Source organism: Elephas maximus, chromosome 5, assembly GCF_024166365.1.
Source record: "Elephas maximus indicus isolate mEleMax1 chromosome 5, mEleMax1 primary haplotype, whole genome shotgun sequence".
Classification (NCBI taxonomy): domain Eukaryota; kingdom Metazoa; phylum Chordata; class Mammalia; order Proboscidea; family Elephantidae; genus Elephas; species Elephas maximus.
Window position 1 is genome coordinate 95,719,168 of NC_064823.1, and position 16,976 is coordinate 95,736,143.

A 16,976-nucleotide genomic window follows, 5' to 3' on the forward strand; every position below is an offset into this window, starting at 1 on the left:
ATTTAAGTACAATCTAAAGAGACAGCTGAGAACAAATTTACGACAATCATAGCCACTTGTTTAAATTTATATTTACTAAAATAGCTTATTGCCTTCTTCCCTTGCACTTTAGGTGTGCACCAAATTGAAGATTCTATGAGTGTTCCCAAAACTCCCCAGTACCTTGTTTGCCTAGTAAAAGTAATAAATCTTAAATTTATAGCAACACATTAGTTTAATACAGAGAACTTTCTATAAAAGGAAAGCACTAATACATTTTGACAATGGAAATGAATTAGAATTTAAATATGCTGTGTGATGTTTAATTTAAATATAGAGTCTCCACTAAAGTTCTGGATTTTAATGGAGTTTCTAGTCTTTATAAGTTCATGCAATTTGCTTGGGCTCTATATCTTGGCACATGTCTATGTTTTTTTTAACCTTTGCTTTTTTTTAAATTTTTTTATCTTTTCTAAGTAGAAAAACAGCAATTCTATTTTGAGAATGTTTTCTATAAATATTTGTCAACATGGCCCCTGTGTTTCTTTGTTCAAGACAATTTTCTGATTGCTTTCCAAGTACAACAATAATAATAAATAATTTTTCCTCCTTTCTTCTATTTGCCCCCAAATGGATTTTTTTTTTTTTTAAAGATGAATTGTCAAAAAGTTATTTCCTATCATTCTTTAGGGCTTTCAGGATATATCATTCACACTTTGATGCTATTTTAACCTCTATGCTCCATGAGGAACAATGTTTGTGTTAAAATATTGGGCCTCCTAGAACATCTTCCTGTAAGCTAGGTGGCTCTTCAGATTTATTTGCATGAGATGAAGGAGATAAGATTGTAGTTTAATTTCCTCTGACCCAAATATGATAGCATTTTATTAACTTAATAAAGAGTGACATCTGGTCCATGTTACCTATTGTTTATAACATTGTTCATTTCCAGTAAGTTTTTAGAGTCCTCACTCAAATTTGACTTGACTGTACCAGATGCTCTTAAAATAAATATTTGAAATATTTAGTTGTAATAAGACAAAATATCATAACTCTCATTATTCTAGAGTAATGGCTATATTCTAACATCAGGCATTCAAAAGTGGTAAACATTTTCTCCTTATTTATGAATAATCAGTAATGCTGCAAATCATTAAGTCAATATGCTCTTTTCAATGGTACTATTTTTATACTAAATGTATCAGATGGTGAACTGTTCTTACCCTCACATATTTGAGTCAATAAGCAGCAAAGTTTTACTTGGTAGATAACAAACGCTGCTGAAAGAATTAAAACTGGAAAAATCTACATATATAAATAACTACATATAAATATTAGAAAATGATATCTTGTTTGGTAAAATAGAAAGTCAGCAAAAATGAGGGAAACCATCTGTGAGATAGGTTGACGTAGTCAGTGGCTGCAAAAATGGGCTCAAACATACTACCAGTTGTGAGTATGGTACAGAATCAGGTAATGTCCCCTTCTGCTAAACATAAGGTTGTCATGAGTCAGAGATAACTCCATGACAACTACCAACAGCATACCTAAATATGTGAGTATACATATATAAATAATTATACACATATATATAAAAAAAATACATAGAATCATACATGTCATATGTTCTAACCACATACTTGCAGAAAATTCTCAGCGGAGATAAGAACACAATTTCTAATTAGGTGCACACCTACATATTTGAGAAAAATGTTCTTCAGGAAATAATGAAAATGAACCAAAGCAAAGCAAAGTAGTGAAAAAAAAAACAACAAAAAACCCAGTGCCGTCGAGTCGGTTCCGACTCATAGCAACCCTATAGGACAGAGTAGAACTGCCCCATAAAAGTAGTGAAGACAGTCTAATTTATCATTGTCAGATTCGGTGTTCTTTCTCTTCTTTTTGAACATGGAATGTAAATTATTTTCCCCCTATCTGTCTGAAAAATCCAAATAGCGGTTTTAACTTGGGGGTTGCTATGAGCCAGAACCAACTGAGCAGCACGGGTTGGGTTTAGTTCTATTTATTTATTTATTTTTATAACTTCAAAGCAAAGCAGAGTGATTGGAGTCACTAGATTCAGAAGGTGATCAGAAAACTAATCAGCCAATTACATTTTTTGCAATCACATGGTCTTTTTTTTTCTATTTTCAAATCATTTTATTTTTGTCTCTTTATAGATTATAAATCTCTCTTTATCCACTCATATAGTTGCCCTGTGCTCAGCTCCAGAATTCTGAATCCAGTTCTTTAACCATTAGAATCAAAGTATAATATTTCTAACACAGATAACAGATTACTTCAATTTGAATCATGGTCAAATCAATTGTGTCCAAGATAACAGGGCCATGAGAAGCTAAATAAATAAATAGAGTACAGTAGCTCATTCCCTTTAGTGACAACGCCAGTCTGTACACGTAGAAGATGGTATATGTGTTAGGCTGGGGATACACAAATATGGTATTTTATAATAGTTTGGATGGTCAAATAAAATCTCTCTCATATTATTTCTGAAGAAAATGATATATTACTTTCGATATATTTTTTTTTTATTTTAACTATTCTTGTGTTGTCTTTTCTCTTAAAATCTTAGCTGACTCTTCCAAGGCAGACCTCTTGTTTATTTGCATAACACCTACTCTAATTCTTTTAAAATGATATATGTTCAATAAATATTTATTAAATTTCAGTGAGTTGAAGAGTTCAAAGAAAAGCATATAGAAATAACGTCTTAATCCAAATGCATGCTTAACCCAGTAGAGGCAGGATCTTGTTTATTTTGTTCATTACTGTATCCTCTGACTCCAGTCTAGTTGTTGCATGATTAGTGTGTTACTCTCTGAAGCCTGATGCAAGCTAGTGGATTAATGTCTCAACTAAATGCAGTTCATGCAGTAGGTTAATCTGTGAGCATGCTCATTGTAGTAAGTAAAATATATTTCACTTAAATCTTAATATATTGTTTAATCTAAATCATTTTTTTTTATTTTCAGGTATTTTTGGCTGAATACACAGGACCTCTTCTGATATACCTCCTTTTTTATTTGAGGATGCCATATATATATGATGTGAAAGAGAGTTCTAGAATATTACGTCATCCAGTGGTACAGTAAGTGTTATGTGTTTGTATGTATGTGTGTATATATGTGTGTGTGTGTGTGTGTGTGTGTGTATATATATATATATATATATAGTACCAGTGTTCTTTGGGTCAATTCCGACTCATGGCAACCCTGCCTGTGTTAGAGTAGAACTGTGCTTGATAGGATTTTCATGGCTGTGACCTTTTGGAAGATCACCAGGCTTTTTTTCTGAGGCACTTCCAGGTGGGTTTGAGCCCAGTGCTTAAGAGTTTTTGCCACCCAGGGACTCCAGTCAGTGATACATATAAAAACCCATTGTTGTCAAGTTGATTCTGACTCATAGCAAACCTATAGGACAGAGTAGAACTGCAAGACATATAGTAGAACTGTGATACATATAACCCACACTACCCACTGCCATCGAGTCGATTCCGACTCATAGTGACCCTAAAGGACAGAGTAGAACTAGCCCATAGAGTTTCCAAGGGGTGCCTGATGGATTCGAACCGTGGACCTTTTGGTTAGGAGCCATAGCACTTAACTACTACACCACCAGGGTTTCTTTGATACATATGACTGACTGACCCAGTGCCATAAAAAAAAAATATATATAAGTACCTATATATTAAGGTAGAGAGGAACTTGTAATCAGATACTACTTTTATAAACTTTGGTTGCAAGCCTCATTAAAATGGTTTCAATTTTAGGAAAAAGTATCCCTTAAAAAAAAAAAAAAAGTAACCATAAATTGAGTATACACAAACAGTTTGACAATTTATAAACAATGAACTATTAAGCATACTGCAAAGGTAATTTAAGTCAATAATGATCACAGTTTTACTTATAATATATCAATAGCAAGAGATATCTGGAAAATTAAGAAATATTATTAATTATAAAGTTGAGACCATGTATGGGGTAAAAAAAAAAAAAAATTTCCACAGAAAATTGACCACATTGCACAGGAACAAAATAAAAATAATGACCTAAATTATAACAGGGGAATAAAAAAGATTTGTACAAGTTGTGTTATTATGCCAAAATCCAAAAATTAAATTATACTAAGAGTAAGCTGACAAAAAAAAAAAAAAAAGTCAACCATCAAAACAGACTATATAACAAAGGTAGTTAGCATATTGTGGAAATAATCCCCTTCTCTCTCTCCCTCCCTCCACTCCTTCCTTCCCTTTATCTAACTTCTTTATATCAAATTGAAAGGAAAGAGAATATTCAAATGGTGTCATTAGGCTGTAGGATTCGTAACATGATTTAAAAACAAACAAACAAAAACAAAAGTTCAGACCAGACCTAAATCCCATTCATTAACAAAACTTCCAAGTGAATCAGGGGAAATATAAATATTTATGTCATAGATACTAGAAGAAAGTGAACAATTTGGTCTTTCTTTCTCCTAGCCTTCCTTTTTTCTCTGTACCCCATCCACACTGATCTCCTTTCTCATCCTCAGACACACCATATTCCCTTTCACACCAGGGCCCATGCACGTGACATCCCTCCTCCCTCATTCTCTTTACCTCGTTATTATCTCCTATTCAGACTTGAGATATGAGCTCATCTATTTCTTACTCATGGTAGCCTTTCCTGTATTATCTATGACAGTGATTTTGCTAAAGTGTTTTTTGTTATACAATTTACTATTGTTTAATGTTATGTTCACATAAACATTTGCTTTTCTATTTTCTTCTTGAAGGAAATAGTGAAGGCTCTATAAATGTATTTACTTTAATATCTGGGGTATCTTCATTGCTTAAAACATTACCTGACTAAAAAAAAAAAAAGTATACTCGGTAAATAATGTGTCGACTGAATAGATAGATGAACCAAATGCATGAATATTTATTTTACGTGGAGGGCTATGACAGCATGAAAGAGGGTAACCTGACCTGATATGGGAGTTCTGAGATGAGTTTGCTGAGAGAGTGACCTAGATTTTTTTTTTAAGAGAAAGGTCAGATTTTTACTTGTGAATTTGAGGAATCAAATTTATCTGTTGTAGAAAACAGCAGTTTGGTGGATTTTAGGAGCAGAAAGAAAATCAACCAAAATCAAAAACCAAACCCACTGCCATCGAGTCAATTCCAACTCATAGAGACCCTATAGGACAGAGTAGAACTGCTCCATAGAGTTTCCAAGGAGGACATGGTGGATTTGAACTGCAGACCTTTTGGTTAGCAGCTGTAGCTGTTAACCACTACACCACCAGGGTTTCAAAAGAAAGCCAGTGTAGCAGAAATGCTGAGAGGAAAAGGGAGATTGGATCCCAGGGATGAAGGTCAGGTAAGTAGGAAATCAGGTTTTCCAGGGCCCTTAAGGACATTTAACTTGATTGTTTTTCTTAAATGAAGACAACTTCCAATCTATTTTGGAAAGAATCTGGGAAGGAAAAATTGAAAGGAAAACATAATAACACTAATTTCTTTAGATCAAACGCATAACATTTACCAAATATATAACACAGCATGAGAGAAAAAAACAAATAAAAACAAAAAACATTTTTTTTAAAGTGGCATTCTCAAAGGAATTGACTGGCAGTTGGTTACTATTCTTAAACACAAACACAGCATGTTTTATAACATCTTGGTGATAAATATATTTGTTGCCACGCTGTTCCAAAATAGCAAACAAGTTAAGTTTATATTGAATTATTCCAGAGCAGAGACACACAAACTACTTTTGAAATTTACGTGTCTGGGAGGGATTTATAATATAAGCACAAGGTTTCTCAGGAAACTCAATTTCAGGATGACCTGGCTTCTTGAAGTTAAGAATATCAAATTTCAAATATCATCTTCAGTTGCCACAATAACAAATGTTAATATCCCAAATTGATTTGGATCATATCATAAAGTTGAAAGTAGTTTTCTGCTTAGCTGAGATAGAAGGCAGATATCTCAGATAAAAGGCACAAGATGACTCAGCACCCTTAGAAATATCTGCACACTTTAACTAAGGTCACATCTCCTTCATAACATGTGTCACTATCATCCATAGTGAAAAGGCCTCTCCCAGAGTGGTGTAATTCACAAGTTCTTCATTCACTCAACAAGAGTTAAGATTCAGGCTATTATGTTCCCTCCCACAATATGGATCAAGAGTCAACTAGTATGCTGCAACTGAGGCCACGCTTCCCTTAAGATTTGTAAACCCTTAATGAGAGATAGGAAGTAGCCTTTCTATACTAAGCACTCACCAGCTGTCTGCTTTGAATGCAAAAGGACTGATCTCTTTGGACACATTATCTCTGTTTATGTCAGAACACGAGAGCCTCACCATTTTAGATCATCCCTTATCTCTTATACTCTTACCTCCATAAACACTATGATCCTCACTTTATTTCTTTGAGTCCTCCCCAACTTCCAAAATCCTTCCACTTTTTCCTCTACGACTCAATCTTCACTGTTAGCAAAATACCTGTATCTTCGACCTATTATATGAACATTTTCTTCGCTGTCTTCCTCAATAGAAAACTGGTACTACCTTTTGTAAAAGGTCCTTGCAACTCTAAAAAGTTGAGGTTATGTTCTTTTTCCATAGCCCTCATATCTTAACCCTTGTTTGATAAAGAATAAATTTTTGTTATAAATGAAAATGTAAAATTTCAAAAATTTTGCTGATCAAGAAATCAGCATGGGTCAGATTTTACATACTAAATCAATAGGGTGGGAGCATAAAAAATCTGCATTGCTGTTTGTAAAATGGAAACCCTGGTGGTAGAGTGGTTAAGAGCTACGGCTGCTAACCAAAGGTCAGCAGTTCGAATCCACCAGGTACTCCTTGGAAGCCATATGTGACAGTTCTACTTTGTCCTATAGGGTTGCTATGAGTCCTAATTTACTTGACAGTAATGAGTTGTTTTTTTTTTTTAGTCTGTAAAATATCAAGCCATTACTGGGAATTTATTTTATTAAAATGAATTAATGATTCCTAGTGTTAGTAATAGTGACTTTATCAAACAAACAAACAAACAAACACAAAGTAAAGCAAGAAGGAATTGGGCACAGTGGCCACAACAATGGGCTCAAGCACAGCAACAATTGTGAGGATGGCGCAGGTCTGGGCAGTGTTTCCTTCTGTTGCGCATAGGGTCGCTATGAGTCGGAACCAACTCAATGGCACCTAACGACAACAAAATAACAACAATACTCATGCATGCACTGTTAATTTAACCCTGAGCAGAGGAAAAATTGGTGTTGAAGGGAAGTCAAACATAATTAGATAGAATGAAGATACATTGGAATGAAAAAAACTTGGTTATTGAGTTACTAATCATGTGCAAAGTGGCATATAACCAAACAATAATGCTATAGCTTTATATATTAGTTTTATTAGTCTTTAAACTCCGATGGTGTAGTATAAAATAACTAAGTGACCTAATTTAAAGGCACCATAGTTTTAACCAAAATTTCTCATTCGTGCTCTGCTGTATGGTTTGGCTTAGCTCTATGGTTTCTTTCTTTCTATTTTTTTTTTTTTTTTCGCTTTCTCAGAAAATGGAGAAAGTATTTACATCATTTCTTCTAAGAAAAAATAAGAAATACTTATTTCCTCACCAGAACACACCAGACAACCTCTTATTTCCAGAACTTTCTCTTGCTTGTATCACTGTGTAGAAATCTCTCCCTATTTCCATTGGTTGGTCTCTTACCTTGTTCAGAATTTTGCCTATTGTTTACAGCTTCATCCATATCCTGTAGAACATATCTCTCACATAGTAGGCATACACTTACATTTATGATGACAGTCAGTAATAGTAAATCCCCTGAAGACATAGCCAGGTTTTGTTGTGTTTATTTAATTGATTATTTGTTTTCTATAAGTCGCTGTTACTAATACCAGAAATCATGAATTTATTTCAATAAAATAAACTCACAGTAGCAACTTGATGTTTGCTTTTACAAAAAGCAAATTCTGTGTTGATTTTTTATGCTCAACTCATTGACTTAAGTATGTAACATTTGATCCATACTGATTTTCTTGAAGAGTAAAGTTTTTAAATTTTCCGTATTTATTTATAATAAATACAGATTGCAATAAAAAATATTATTTTGAGCCTAACCATGATAATATACCTTCATAAATCACATTTCACAGTATACCTTCATAAATCATAAATAATATACCTTCATAAATCACATTTCACAGTAACTTAAAAAAAAATTCATTATATAAAAAAATTACAAGAAGTAGTGGAAACTTAAACACAATAACAACAACAAAGAAAAAAGAAAAGAAAAAACAAAGAGAGACAAAATAATAGATAGGCCAAAAACAAACACAATAATATGAAACAAAAAGCCTCATTACTCCCGCATAGAAAATGAAATTCAGAATTTATCAATATATAATACTTGCTAAAGGACAACCAGACAATTCAAAAGTTATTCTAAATATTAGAAAATGTCAAATGCACTCTAAGTAGGCTTCAGATATTTCAAAATATGTAAATTGTCTGCTCCAATCTTGAGGCACTTTGATAGGAACACATTTTCAATTATATTTATATCTACTCCTGGGCCAGGTGTGAGTATAGCAATTCATGATTGGTATCGTAAAATATTTTCTGTGTAAATTTACAGAAATTAATATAAAAGTTACTTATTAAATAAAAATTGGAAAATTTATAGAATTAAAATATTGAAATAAACATGTTTTAGCTACTGGAAATAATTATTTCTGATAAATAGAATATTGTAGTAAACTAAAAAAGTATATAAAGTCTCCTGAGTAAGGCAAGCCATAATTTTGGAAGAGAATTTAATGTATTTATGTTTTATTTTCTTTCCAGCTTGGCCTGCTTTTGCCATTGTATACACTACATTCGATATCTTTTGGAAACCTTATTTGTTCACAAAGTTTCTGGAGGACACACACCTTTGAAAAATTTGATTAAGGTGGGGAATGATGTGTTTTATAATTTTGGTTGTGAGAGATTGAGAAGTTGTGATATCTGATTGTGTGATAATGATTGTGATGATGGCACAGGACCAGCACTGTATTTAGCTCTGTTGTTTATTGGATTGTTGTGAGTCAGAAGTGGCTCGGTGGCACCTAACAACGACAACATTTATATGATTTATTTTAAGTAATTGGATAACATGATTGTGGGAGATAGCAAGCATGAAATCCGTAGAGCCTGGAAATATCACAGAAGGAATTCCTGCAGTCTTGAGGCAGTGTTTCTTTTTCCTCAGGAAAATCTCAGTTTTAAGTCCTTTCAACTGAATGGATGAGGCCCACCCCACATTATAGAGAAAAATTACCTTGACTTAAAATCAAAGGATTCCAGATCTTAACCATGTCTACTAAACACCTTAAGAACAATACCTAGACTAGTATCACACTATAGCCTAGTCAAGTTGACCTATAAAGGTAACCATCAGGTTATCCTTACCAAAATCTGTCTGGTTTTCGGCAAATAACTGTTTTCAAAAAATTTCAGTAAGGCAATCATTTTATTGTTGTCATGGTAATAAAAAGCTGCATTCTAAAAGTAGAAGAGATCTCAGAAATCATTCAGATCAACTTCTCTTTTGACATAAGATACTAAAGTTTTTTACATCAGTGGAAGATCAGGATTATACCATAAGACTTCTAAAACCAGACCATTTTCCTTTCAAATCAATCTATGTTTTACTATATTAATAATTAAATCATTTATTTTTTAATTTGTTTACTTTTAAAAAAAGAATAATTAGTCTATCTTATGAATTACATCATTTATATATTTTTATTATTTCCTGTTTGTTAATTGAAACAAAAAATTCTTGAAAATATGTATTTTTCTAAATACATATTTCTGTGAAAATGTATTTCCAAAATATGTTGTTATATGTGTCTGATATCTTGTACACCCATTTATATAAGAGTGGGGCAAAGAATGCATTGTCTTTGAGATATCAAAAAAAGCATTTTTATGATGCTAATTTACCGAGTGAAACAGTAGCAGCCTATTCATCTAGCCTAGAAATAATTGTACTACTTTGTGCACAAAAATGCTGCAGAGGTGGGGAATAAATTGATATTTTGTTTTGAAATGATGTCATATATGTAATGTATTTTTCATAACTTTTATTTTATTTTATTTTATTTGTAGAGTTGTGCCTTTTACTGGGGATTCACTTCTTGGATTGCCTACTACATTAATCACCCACGGTATACACCACCATGTATGTAGGACTTTTTCTTTCTTAACTAACCCCATACTAAATTACCAACATAAAAACTCTGTTCTAAACTACATAGAAGTGAAATAAAGAACAACAAAACATTCTTAAGTGAATTAGCAAATAACGCAAATAACAATTTTAAATTTTTCCACATATTATCCCGTTAAATTTTATGTAAACCTAAAACAGCATAGTTAACAAACAAACTTCGGTTTACTCTCTCTCAACAGAAACTCTAGCAAAAATATTGGGTCATAGTCAATCTCCAAAAAGACAGACAGTAAAATGGAAATGAAAGGAATACTCCTATGTAATCACATAGTAATCAGTTACGAGATATTTTTTAAAAAAGTAAAAAATAAATATGATTATTCTTTTAAATACCATTCAGTGGGGGAAATAGGAGTGACTTTTTTCTATGACATATTACTTTCTTATTATAACTTAATTTACCAGATGCCTTAGCCCTTGGCTCGGAAATGATGCAATGTGGCATAAAGCATGCTGGACCAAAACATAACTCCTCGCATCCTAATCACAGAGGAAGAAAAAAAAAAAGCCTATTCTGATCACCAAATTCCTTTAAAAAAGAAATTCAGTATGAACTTTTCTCTCTTCTGCTTTTACTGCAGTCAGTAAGGTATACATAGCAGAGCCCTAGTGCTACAAGGATTGAGACTTCAGATTGAATCGGCAATATTCTTTATGCTCTATTTCTGGTGTTTATAAAATTTTAGATATATGGAAATGAGGTATTTAAGCTTTGTTTTAGATTTTAGACATAATTGAAATTGCTTGAAGTATTGCTATAGATAATTACCCTAGTCAGGGCCTATGCTAAGATCAACGAACCTAGTTCTGCATGTTAAGGGTCATTGATTGGAATTTTTCAAAATGCTAACTCTTCTAAAATTAATGAAATATTAACTGTAAGTATTAAAGGACAAAAAATTCTGATATATAACTGTGATATTTTTCATTTTATTAGGTTTAGGTATAATCTTTAGAATATTAATAAACATCATTTGCTTTGCAACATGTTTAAGAAGAGAAGCCTCTGGAAAGTGTTACATAGACATTTCTGATATGCATTCACAAAAAATATCATTGCTGTTTATCTTTCTGTAACCATAAAAGGACACAACATGGCATGAAGAGTAATGGAACAACTGCAAATTCTCTTATGTGAGAGAAGAATTGTAAATAATAACCAGGAAAGATGTGGCAGCTAAAACACTTCATGGTGGAAGAAGGCATTTTATCTTTTCCTGCAAATAATAGTGTAGGTACAAGCTAAATTATAGAGTAAGTACAAAACCAAAAAAAAAAAAAAAAAAACAAACCCAGTGCCATCGAGCTGATTCCAACTCATAGCGACCATATAGGACAGAGTAGAACTGCCCCATAGAGTTTCCAAGGAGCGTCTGGCTGATTCGAACTGCCAACCTCTTAACAGCTATAGCACTTAACCACTACACCACCAGGGTTTCCGTATACAGATATGGATGTATAATTAAACACTCATAGAACCTTCGATTAAACTATACTTTCAAATTTCTAGCCCAAAGAAAGAGAACTTTAGAAAAAGGTTTATATAGAAAGCTATTCAATTCTGTATAATTATCATAAATAAAATTAAAATGATCCTAATTGTACAAAATTAGATAATATTTGATGTTTAGAGATTAATCAATAATGTGTTATAGTGTAAAGATTGTCATAGTTTTGACAATAAGTGTTTAATAATATTTGAAATGTCTTTAAATATACTCATAGGTGAAAAATGCAAGATTCAAAAATGAAGCATGGTATTTATTTTTACTTATAGATATATGAATATAGAAATACAATTTACATTCATGTGCACAAAACCTAGAAGTTATGAAACGGTTAATAGATATGAGATTATAGGATAATTTTACTTTTGGTACTTTCCAAATCTCCACCATGAGCAAGGATATTTAGGACATGGTTTTGAATCCCAATTTGTCCATTCATTACTCCTTATATGATCTTAGGAAGTTATGTAACCTATACCTAAAGTTATATTTCCTTATTTTAATGTGAGAGCAACATTTGCCTCATATATTTTTTTATGATGAAAAATGTAAAACACTTAAAATAGCTCCTGTTACATAACACTAATGCAAAAATACAAGATATTATTATTAACATATTTATTGTTAAACATTAAGGAAAATCAGTACATATTCATGCGGTGTCTATATGTCTTGAACTGACAAGAGAGATTAAATTTTCCTTCAACAAGCTTAAAAATGCAATTTGGTGGTATTTCCATCTGTATTTTAAATATTGTTAAGATATGAGAGTAAAAGGACAGGTAGAAAGCAAAACTTTTCAATTCCTTAGACTGCAACCATACTTTCCCAAAAGGTTAATTACGTGACACATGGTATTTTTGATCGAAGAATAGTGATATCCTGTGTTATCAGAGTAATGTCTATGGTGTGACAATCCAAAATATAATTATTTGTATGACATCTTCCTTTCCTACTTCCCAGCATTTGGAAACAGACAAGTCACAATTTCTGCTGTCAGTTTTCTGGTATGTATGATATTTATTTTTTTGTCACTCATGGTATAATTTTGGTATTGTTAAGAATACAAAACAGACTGTATTTGAGTTATGATATTTATTTTTTTGTCACTCATGGTATAATTTTGGTATTGTTAAGAATACAAAACAGACTGTATTTGAGGATTTGCCATGTAGAAAATATGATCTTTGTTTACATCCTATACGTAAGGGTATAACATCAAGTAAATCCAATAACTTCCCACAATCAAGGTGATAGCTTTCTAAAGCTTTTTATTAAAATGATCTCAGCATCCATAGACTGGATAAACAAAATGGTACCACAAACAATGTATTATTCTGCCATAAAGAAAAAAGAGGTCCTGATACATTCTACAACATGAAAGAACCTTGAAAACATTATGCTGAGGGAAGTAAGTCAGTCCCAAAAAGACAAACACTGTATGATCACACTTCAATGAAGTATTTAGAAGAGGCAAATATATAGAGACCAAAGTTCATTAGTGGTGACCAAGGGTGGGTAAGAGGTAGGGTGAAAGAGGGATTCATTGCTTAGGGGGCACTGAGAATTCTGTTAAGGGTGATGAAAAAAGAGTTGGAAACAAATAGCAGTGATGGTTACACAAAAGGGTGAACAGAATTCCTGTCTGTGAATTGTACATGTAAAAATACTGAAATGGCAAATGTTTTGTGTCATGTATACTTATCACAATAAAAAGAAAAAAGTTCATAACATCTATAAAGAAATAGTAGAATTATTTGAAATAGAATAGCTCTTTGAATAAAATACTCAGTGACATTTATTATTATCTACAAATCTACCAATTTACTAACTAACCTCTAGAGCAAAAGCTTTTAGCAGTCTAACAAACAAACATTTAATAAACATCTAGGCATAATTGTGAGATAAGTTAACACAACCAGAATGAAGACAGTCTGCTTTTTTGAGTGAAATAAGTTTCCTTCCAAATGAGTTTCTTTAGCCCATTTCATTTTACTAAACGTTTACCTTGATGTGAGTACACCAGAATTTTTATTTCTCGAACATTATTTATTTTATCAAATATATATATAATCTCTTACTTTTATCCTTTATTCATATTCTTCCTTCACCTCTGACGTTGACATATTGATAAACTCCCATCTTTCAGTAACAAGTCCCACTTAAGTTTATTGACCCATCTACAATCCAACACTTCATACAAAGTGTGAATCACCTTTTACACTTAGTAAAAAGCTCTCATATAACCCTTCCCATATATACGTATACTTTTTTTTTAACTTAATAATTCCCATATCTCCCTCTCATGTATTATCTGTGAGAAGAGAAAAATTTTATTTTCTTTTTTCAGTACCTAGCTGTGCATGAATTAGGAGCGTAGTATCTTCTTGAATGAATAAAAGCAACTAGGTGACAGACATCATTTTTTTGTTTAGAATTTCTTCAGCAAATATGTTGTAATATGCCACAGAGTTTTAATCTCCCATATTATGTATATTGTTTGTAGAGAGCAATCTTGCAGTACATTTATTTTGACGCCTTTACTCGTAATCCACATTGTACCAAAGTCTAATGCTCCCTGCATATTAACTGCTCAGCATATTTACTACTCAGTAAATTTGAACAAATAAGAGAATAGATTAATGGTCAAACTAATGTATTTCCACATTTTGGGCCTTTTTTAAAAATATACTTTTAGATTAGTATCTCATTCTTTCTCTGATTATTCCCGTTTGTGATGTTACCCGTTACTTCTTGCACCTGTTTACTGTCATCCATTTGTTTATAATTAAGACTGCATCTCTTTTTATTTGACAATTTGTGTTTCTTCCCTTTGTTCAAATAACTACAATAAATTGTTCTACTATAAAATAATTTTTTAAAGAAAAGTTAAAGTTTTTTTTTTAAAAAAAAAAATCATTGTGCCTTAGAGTTATAAGGTATAACAATTTTTCTTTAAAAAGTTAAAAGAGGCACTAGACATAAATTCTAGAGGCATGTAATATATACTTTTTTCCCTCCATAAAATTAACAACAACAACAACAAAAGTCCCTCTTTTTTTTTAAGTTACTGGAACATTCTCTTCACATATGTTTTATTAAAAAATGCTATTTCATACATTCCCTGGACAAAAGTTAATAATAAGAAGAAAAAGAACGAGAACAAGGTGGGAAATAGTAATTCTTTATAACAATTGCTGTCTTGTAAGGTCCAAGATGCCAAACTACACCAATTGCCATCAAGTCAGTTTCAACTCACGGAGACACCACCTGTGTCAGAGTAGAGCTGTGCTCCATAGGGTTTGCAGTGGCTGATTTTTTTTGAAGTTCATCACCATGTCTTTCTTACAAGATACCCCTGAGTGGACTTGAACCTCCAAACTTTAGGTCAGCCAAGGTCGTTAACCATTTCAAACCAAAGAAATGATATAAATAGTAGCTCATAAAGTACACAAATGTAATAACTTTACATCCACATCTAAGCATGTAAGGAGAATTGTCTATTTGGTTTACAGATTTAAAATATGATAAAAATACTGTTCATATATGAGAAAACTTTTGAAAGTCTAAATATTGAATTGTATTGCATTGCAAAAAGAAATTTAGAAATGAGAGTTTATTAAAACCCTAAATTATGATGACAAATCACAAAGGGCTCACTACCTTTGACATATCTTAAGAATGATCAACGTAGGAAGATATATTTAACTTTAACAAATAATACATGATATTAAGATATAAAAAATCAGTTTGAATGAAGTATAGAATGACTACTGAATGGATCAAGTTTTCATTTATCAGCTACATTGAGGAGGACTACCATGCCACTGTAAGCATAACATCTTGTAGCAAGGTTCATTTTTTTATTCATACAACTGAATTCATATGTGTGTATATTTAAAGTTTATCACAAATAATGCATGTGTAAAAGTAATGGTTTGAAAAAAATAAGCAAACTGTTTAGATTCCAAAGCATTTTAAATTATTATTTTGTTATTAAAATTAGCAGTATAAAAGAAAATAAATATTGTACAAAAGGAACAAATGTTAAATCAATGGATCAACCACCAGGAAGTGCCTACCTTAATTGCAAGTGCCAAATACTTTGCTAATAAAATGTAATGTTTGCAAACCATCCTGTTCTGCATTTATTGGTCTATGTGCTTTCTCAACAGAAGAAGACAAAAGTATTATCTAAAGTTGGTCTTGCTTCTGTTATTATGTAGAACCAGATTAACACTTGGTAAGAAGATACTGTATTAGAACTGGGTTGAACATGATTATAGTTAATTCTTGATTATTCATTTGTTACTGATACATTTTGTGGACTATTATCAATAATTATAAATTCCCTTTAGCTCTCTCTGCTTTCTTCGTACTGCTATTCTGAGTTCCCTATTATACTAAGCTAGATATAATGTAAGCAAAACAAAAGACTTCACAATATTTTTTTTTTTTTTTTTTTTTAGATATAATGTAAGCAAAACAAAAGACTTCACAATATGTATGTAATACATTTCAAAATTAGGTAAAAATTATCTGTAGGGATTTTTGACTGAATTTTGCCATGTCCATTCTATGGTCTAAGAAGTATTCTATTACCTTTGTTTGCATTCTCTATGGCTTTTAACACAGCTTTTTTTTTTTTCCATCAAATATGTTCACATATCACAAAATCTACAAGGAAAAAAGTGAAATAAACAGAATCAAATATAAAAAAAAAATTATACAGACATTAAAAATTTTTTCCCTCAACTTTCAGATACATTTTGCTTTTCCAGTATAAATATCATGAAGATAACCTCTAATCTAGCCAGTTCAGATTTTTATGACCTCTCTCATCATCTGCAGTTGCCAACTTCCCCTAAAAAAAACCCAAAAACAACAAATAAAACACCAAAATCACATTTGCAAAACAAATAAAATATATTTTATATAAATAGCAATCCTGTTTCCCTTTTCCTGTCTTCTTTTCTATGTAATTTTTCCTCTCCAGAAGAATTATGGTTTGACAATTCTTTGCGATAAGCATTTCACCAACAAAATAAGATTTCTTTTATGCCTTCCCTACTCTCCTTAATAATGCAGTAAATGAGAGGAAAATATAATAATATGTAAGACATGATTTGAAGAGTGTTGAGAAGAACTCTTTTCCCTAGTCTTTCTTC

At 31.8% G+C, this 16,976-nt stretch overlaps 1 protein-coding gene across 1 annotated transcript in view; it reads left to right on the plus strand.

Annotated features, from left to right (window-relative positions):
* The window catches only part of TECRL (trans-2,3-enoyl-CoA reductase like), a 150,465-nt gene that overhangs the window by 105,117 nt on the left and 28,372 nt on the right, over window positions 1-16,976 (plus strand). Inside the window, exons 5-8 of the mRNA XM_049887101.1 lie at window positions 2,973-3,088; window positions 8,869-8,974; window positions 10,177-10,249; window positions 12,772-12,815. Coding sequence (XP_049743058.1) covers window positions 2,973-3,088; window positions 8,869-8,974; window positions 10,177-10,249; window positions 12,772-12,815 — 339 coding nt within the window. The remainder of the gene's footprint in view (window positions 1-2,972; window positions 3,089-8,868; window positions 8,975-10,176; window positions 10,250-12,771; window positions 12,816-16,976) is intronic.